This window comes from Mirounga leonina, unplaced genomic scaffold, assembly GCF_011800145.1.
Source record: "Mirounga leonina isolate KUSES-001 unplaced genomic scaffold, KU_Mleo_1.0 Mir_53, whole genome shotgun sequence".
In the NCBI taxonomy this organism is placed as follows: Eukaryota; Metazoa; Chordata; class Mammalia; order Carnivora; family Phocidae; genus Mirounga; species Mirounga leonina.
This window is the reverse complement of record NW_023270807.1, coordinates 1,855,363-1,862,218: the sequence shown is the minus strand read 5'-3', so window position 1 is coordinate 1,862,218 and position 6,856 is coordinate 1,855,363. Positions and strand designations below refer to the sequence as shown.

Below are 6,856 nucleotides of genomic sequence, written 5' to 3'. Positions count from 1 at the left end.
TGAGGGAGTTGTCCGTTTATACCTCACTGTCTTTCCCAGCCAGAAGCCTACCTGCCCAGCCCTGTCCTAACTGCCCAATGACCCGGAAGCCCCAACTCTCTCCCAGGCCCAGCCGCTGCCCACTGAGCCCCTCATCCCCATAACCAGCTTAGTGGCCCCCAGGGGGACAGGGAAGCTGCCAGAACCTGATTCTCCATGCTCTCTTATTTCCGTAGACACAGCCACCAGCCCAAGCGACGGCAGCATGGGCAGCGCCAGCCCCGGTCTGAGCAGCGTGTCCCCCAGCCGCCTCCTGCCGCCCCCCGACACTGTGCTGCGGACGGGCCTGGAAAAGGTGGCCGCAGGGGCGGTGGGGCCCGAGAGACGGGACTGGAGCCCCAGCCCACCTGCCACACCTGAGCAGGGCCTGTCTGCCTTCTACCTCTCCTACTTTGACATGCTGTGCTCTGAGGACAGTGGCTGGGCCGCCAAGGGCCCCGGGGCCAGCGCTCGGGAGGAACCATCTGAGGAGCCTGAGCAGTGCCCGGTCATCGACAGCCAAGCCCCCGGGGGCAGCCTGGACTTGGCACCGGGTGGGCTGACGCTGGAGGAGCACTCGCTGGAGCAGGTGCAGTCCATGGTGGTGGGCGAGGTGCTTAAGGACATCGAGACGGCCTGTAAGCTGCTCAACATCACTGCAGGTGAGCCCTTCCGCGGGCGCACCTCTGTAAGGTGGGGCACAAGCAGGGCTGAGGTCACGAGCGGGGGCGAGGGTGCTCCCTGCGGCACTCCGGCCACCCCCCACGCAGCCTCAGCAGCCCCAGGGATGCTGGTGATTCTGCACATACAGTCAGCCCATAGCATGTAGCAGCCGTACGCCTGGGAAGGTTTCGACCCTCTCTGTGCCCTGACTACTGCAGGCAGTGAATCCGAGCTACACACCATCCGGCCCACGACCTCCCCTTGGACTCACCTCCACGCTCCCCTCATTTACTCGGCTCCAGCCACACCTGCTCATCGCTGCTCCCGCGACACTCATACCTCAGGACCTTTGCATCTCCTGGTCTCTTGATCTAAAATGCTCTTCCCCCAAATCTTTACTTGGCTCACCCCTCGCCTCCTTCAGATCTTGACTCAAATGGCACTGTTTTGATGTTTTTTCCCTGACGCCTCTATTGAAATTACTGTCCATACCCCCACCTCTTACTCCTCCTCCCTGCTTTCTTTCTCGCATCGCAGGTACTGACACCCTGTGTATTTTATTGATTTATCATATTTGCTGTGTCTCCCCCGCTGGAATGTACACACCCCAAGGGCAGGGATTTCCGCTTGCTGTGTTCACTGTTACATCCCCAGTTCCTAGGATGGCACCTTGTACATAGTAGATGCTCAATAAACAGTAACTTCTTAATATGCCAGGCCCTGTTCTAGCACAGGGGAATTGAGTGGTGAACGCCACACAAAAGCCCCTTTCTTCATGAAGCTGACGTTACAGTGAGGGAAACGGATCAGAGATACGGAGGTAAGTGTGTCACTGGTCCGGTGGTGATGGGGGCTCTGATGAGGAGGGGGCATTAGGAGTCTAGGCACCTGTGTGTCTGCCAGGAGCTGGAAAGTGTGGTTATGGTGCGGCCGCTGTGGGCTGAGAGGCTGCCAGGCCTCCTGTTCCCGCATCGTCTCTCCAGCTTTGGGCGGGCCTGACGCATCTCTTTGGATGCTGGGTCCTGGCATTTGAGCATCTCAGTCTCGTGCTGCTTTCACACAAAAAGTCTTCAGGCATCCGTCAGGCCCAGCCCCTCCTCCTTGGAGTTGCTGAGGCCCCACGCCTCCCCGCAACCATCCCAGCTGGTGTGCCCCTGCTCCCCGGCCCAGGCAGGTCTGCCCTGCCCCAGTCCTGCAGTTACCCAATGCCCCTGCCAGTCCCCACCCCTGGACGTGTTCCCATGGTGCCTCCTCTCCCACACCGGGCCAGGGAGGGGCCTGCCCTCTGAACAATGGGGACAGAAACAAATTGCTTTGACCCTGGAAAGGAAAATGGGTTTATTAAATGGGGGCAGCCCAGCCTGCAGGTCACCCAGCTGGGGCACCAGCTTAGACCACAGCGTTCACTTGGAGGCCCCGTTGTGACCATGCCCATCAGCCTGGCCTCCCCCCTTGTGCCCTGCCAGGCTCAGCCCAGAGCAGCTCCCCAGGGGGACATCCAGTGACTCTCTTCCTGACCTCTGAGGCCTATAGCTGCCCCCTGATCGCTCGATTCCCTGCCATTCATTCATTCAGTGCAGATGCACTGAGCAGCCCTTTGTTGGGTGTTGGACAAGGGGCTAGAACGCTCTATGCCTCAGTTTCCTCATCTGTAAAACATGGTGCGGGCTGGGGCTGTAGGGCTCCTCCCTAATTGTATTGTTTTTTTTCTGGTTCCTTGAAGGGAACCCTTGAAGGGTTTGGGGACGGCAAGAGTCAGCTGAGAGAGAAGCTCAGGTGTCTGGTTTAATGTCACTCTCTCCTCCAGGGCTGGGGCCTCCTGAAAGGCCCCTTGGAGGGACTGGAGGGGTCGGGGGACCTGAGATCTGGGTGAGGTGGGGGGTGTGGAGGCCCCAGGCTACCTTGCCAAGTTTGTTTCTAGGGCCCTGGCTCCTCCCTCACACCCCCCTCTTTTCTCGGGTGCCCCCTCCGCAGAGCCCCTCAGGCGCTGTCTGGCCTGGCCTGTTCTCACCCGGCCAGGTCCTGGCCACAAGCTGCTTCCAGTTCCCAGGGGCACCCCACGAGAGGCCCGTGGAACTGAGGGAGTGTCTCTTGCCCAGACCCCGTGGACTGGAGCCCTGGCAACGTGCAGAAGTGGCTCCTGTGGACAGAGCACCAGTACCGGCTGCCGCCCGTGGGCAAAGCCTTCCAGGAGCTGGGGGGCAAGGAGCTGTGCGCCATGTCGGAGGAACAGTTCCGGCAGCGCTCCCCTCTGGGTGGCGACGTGCTGCATGCACACCTGGACATCTGGAAATCAGGTGGGGCATGGCCTGGGAGAGCAGCACCTTCCAAGCTCCAGGCCCGGGACACCGAGGGCGGTGGGCGGTCGGACCAGGACACCAGGCAGGCTTGTTCTGTGCTCGGCCGGCAGCTGCTTGCTCCCAGTCTGGGCTCTGTTCTAAATCTCAGCCCCACGGGATCCTGGGCGAACTCGCCAGCCCCAGCCCACTCCCAGCCCCTGTCAAGCCCACAGAACTTAGGGCAGGGCATGGGGGAAGTTAAAATGTAGGAGTTCCACTCTGGGGACGCGGCCAGCACAGCTGATGGCAACCGTGGGTATTATGAGGTCCTCTTTTGTCCTTTTTTTATTTCATTTGTTTGTTTTGTGTTGTTTCTCATTAAAGAAGTAATGAGGTAATACATGTGCATGATTTCCAAAAAGACCATAGTGAGGGGGTGCCTGGGTGGCTGAGTCGGTTAAGCATCTGCCTTCGGCTCAGGTCATGATCCCAGGGTCTTGGGATCAAGCCCCGCATCGGGCTCCCTGCTCCATGAGGAGCGGGCTTCTCCCTCTCCCTCTGCCTGCCACTCCCCCTGCTTGTGCTCTCTCTGTCAAATAAATAAATAAAATATTTTAAAAGACCATAGTGAAAAATAGTACCATGAAAAGTAATTTCCCCGCTCAGTCCTGACCCCCAGTCCCCCTCCCTAGAGGCAACCACAGTTACCAGTTTCTTGGGCACGTTGCTGGGGAGAGTCTATGCACACAGCAAGCAAATATACATGTGTGGTTTTCACCCCTTTTAACATGAATAGCACCGGAGTATCACACCGTTCTGCTCTTGGTGTATCTTGGATCTTGTTCCCCCTTCAGCATCTCTACAGCCGCCCTATTGCTAATGGCTGTGTGCCAACCCCTTAACGTGTAAATCGTTTAAATCGTCTCCCATCCCACTGTGTGCCGCACGGGCTTTGGAAGAGGCAGTGCTTGCTCCGTGAGTCAAGGCCCCTGCCCTTAGGCACGGGACCCACTCGTATGACCAGTAGGGACCAGTGCCCCGCCCCAGCCCAGTGGCAGGCAAGGGTAGGAGCAGCCCGTGCCCGGCTAAGAGCCAGGTGGTGATGGGGGCAGAAGCTGGCTGCCTCCATGCCCCCTTGCTTGGCCACAGGGGACAGTTTCTGTGGCCCCACAGTCCCACCCAAACCCCCTCCTCCACCCTTGGGGTCTGCCCTGGGTCTCCAGCCTTCTCTCCCTGCCCTGCAGCGGCCTGGATGAAAGAGAGGACTTCCCCCGGGACTGTCCACTATTGCGGTGAGCCAGGGCAGGCAGGGAGGGGCCGGGGCCTGGGGGCCGGGTTTGAGGGATGGCTGCCCCTGAAGCAGGGGGCCCCCCCACTCACTGCCACCCCCCCCCGCCCGGCTGCCCAGCCTCCACCAGCGAGGACAGCTGGACCGACAGCGAGGTGGACTCATCCTCCTCCGGGCAGCCCATCCACCTGTGGCAGTTCCTCAGGGAGCTGCTGCTCAAACCCCACAGCTACGGCCGCTTCATCCGGTGGCTCAACAAGGAGAAGGGTGAGCGGGGGGCGGGGGGCTGTGGGGGGCCACGAGGGGAACAGGCCTCACGGGGGGCTGGCGGGGGCCCTGCTGGCCTCCAGCAGGTGCCAGGCCAGGGGAAGGCTGGGGGATGGGCAGAGGGGAGCCGCCCCCACCTTTGCCCTGAATGCCAGACACCGGGCCATCACTGGCCTGGCCGGGGGTCTGTGTACGCTCGTGTCCGCATCTGCCTCCCGGCCGAGCTCTGTCTTATTTAGGACACCCGGCTCCACACAGTGCCCGGGACATACTAAGGGCTTCAAACTGGGCTGAGAATTGGACACAGTCTTTGCCTGCGACACATTGTAGCTTCACCAGGGAGACCGCTGGGGTCCAGTGAGAAACCTCATTCGAGCCACATAGGCAGTATTAGACTTCCAGTAACCACATTATAAAAATGTTTGAGCACGTGAATTTAATTTTAATAATACTTTTCTTTAATCTAATATTATAACTTATTAAAATTTCAACATATAATCAATATAAAATTATTAATGAGATATTCTTACTAAGTCTTCAAAATCTGGTGTGTACTTTACACTCACAGCCCATCTCAATTCGGATTTGCCAGATTTCAAGTGCTCAAGGCCACATGTGGCGAGTGGTTACCTCACTGGACAGGACTAGATGGGGTGTGTGTGTGTGTGTCGGAAAACACTCAGAATCAAGAAACCTGGGTTTTAGGCCCCATCCTGTCATCTGTAGCTATGGGTACCGGGACCTCAGTCTTCTTATCTATAAAATGGACTGGATCCATTCATCCAACAATCCTTCATTGAGTACCTCTGTCCACACTTGCCCAGGAAACATTTATGGAAAATTAGTGTCCCAGTGGTCTAGGGAGGATTCAGCTGCACCCCATCCTTGAGGGACCTGCAGTGTTATGGGACAGCTAGCAGTGAAAGGAGCTGGCCTACAGAGCATGTCGGGGCTGCGACGGGGCGGTGGGGGCAGCTGAGTCTTGGTCCAGGAGGACTTCACGGGGGCAGTGACTTGGCCTGAATGGGAAGGACGAGCGGGGCTAGAGGGAGTGGAGCGAAGTTCTTGCATAAGGGGCTGTAAGCCTCGTGTATATTTGAGACTTAATGCAAGCCGGTCCTCAGGGAGATGGTTCCATGGTAGACTTCGAGGGAAAAGAGATCAGGGAGGGCACGGTGATCTGGGAAGGCTTCCTGGAGAGGGTGTGCTGGCCTGGATTTGCCAGGAGAACTGGGGTGTTAACAGTGTAATAGTTCCTCGCAAGGGGCAGCTCCTTCAGGCTCCGCTGTAAGCTCTCTGTCACCACTCAACAAATGGTAGTCGCCACCACCCCCTCCACCGATCAGAGAAAGGGGCCTCAGACAGCTTCCAAAGGTAGAATATGGCAGAGCCAGGCTTCAAACCCAGGTCAGCCTGGTTCCAAATCCTCTCTTTCCACCCCCTGCTCTGAATGGATCCTACCAGAAAGGGCTGTGCTGGCTTAATGTCTGAGGCCTGCAAAGAGCTCTTTCAGGCTTGGCACCAGCCGGGGAAGGCGGCGGGGGTGGGGGGGGGACGACCTTGACGGGTGGGCACAGTGCAGAGCCCCGCAGGGCTTCTGGGTCCGGTGGGCCAACCCCGTGGCCGGACCAGAGGCTAGCTGGGGCCAGGCCCACTAACGGGCACGGGCTCACCCTTGGTGACTCCAGGGTAGCTTTGCCATTTTGTTGGGCCCCGTGACGCACTCTGCATGGATGCCTTTGGCCCTCAGCACAACCTTGGGACTAGGTCTTATGCGCCCCCCCAGTCTGGTACTTGCTCCCTGCTGACATTGGCCCCCTTGGCCTTTTGAGTCTGACCTGTTGGTTTTGGTCTTTTGCCCTCCTGACACGGCCCCCCCGACCTTGCACCGCTGGCTCTCTCTGTCCCCCTCCCCACCCAGGCATCTTCAAAATCGAGGACTCCGCCCAGGTGGCCCGGCTGTGGGGCATCCGCAAGAACCGGCCCGCCATGAACTACGACAAGCTGAGCCGCTCCATCCGCCAGTATTACAAGAAGGGCATCATCCGGAAGCCGGACATCTCCCAGCGCCTCGTCTACCAGTTTGTGCACCCCATCTGAGGGCTGCAGGCCGGGCCCTAGGCCTGAAACTCGCCCTCGCTCACCCTCCCTCCTGCCCGCCCCTACCTCTGCCAGAGCCTGAGCCGAGGGAGAGGGCACTCGGCTGGCATCAGAGTCCAAGGTCAGGGAGCGGGCAGCCCACGGCTCCCCGGGATCTAAGTGAGCTCTCTGGGGCCCAAGGGTCCCCAGGGTGGGGGTGCTTCCTCCTCGGGCCTGACGGCTCACGTGTCCGGTCCACTGG

General features: G+C 59.1%; 1 protein-coding gene across 2 annotated transcripts; it reads left to right on the top strand.

Annotated features, from left to right (window-relative positions):
- Window positions 1–244: 244 nt before the first annotated feature.
- SPDEF (SAM pointed domain containing ETS transcription factor) lies at window positions 245–6,615 on the top strand. Of its 2 annotated transcripts, XM_034991432.1 has the most exons (5): window positions 245–680; window positions 2,781–2,978; window positions 4,205–4,252; window positions 4,369–4,515; window positions 6,437–6,615. In XM_034991432.1, exons 1-5 carry the CDS (start codon window positions 245–247, stop codon window positions 6,613–6,615), a joined length of 1,008 nt encoding a protein of 335 aa, XP_034847323.1. The 2 variants fall into 2 exon arrangements, with proteins under 2 accessions (XP_034847323.1, XP_034847324.1); XM_034991433.1 differs by lacking the exon at window positions 4,205–4,252.
- Window positions 6,616–6,856: the final 241 nt, after the last annotated feature.

Bases quoted from the DNA above. Each gene is read 5' to 3' on its own strand.
- SPDEF (XM_034991432.1), top strand. From the start codon at position 245: ATGGGCAGCGCCAGCCCCGGTCTGAGCAGCGTGTCCCCCAGCCGCCTC. The intron at 681-2,780 runs GTGAGCCCTTCC...TCTCTTGCCCAG, and splicing joins GCTGCTCAACATCACTGCAG to ACCCCGTGGACTGGAGCCCT. The intron at 4,516-6,436 runs GTGAGCGGGGGG...CTCCCCACCCAG, and splicing joins GTGGCTCAACAAGGAGAAGG to GCATCTTCAAAATCGAGGAC.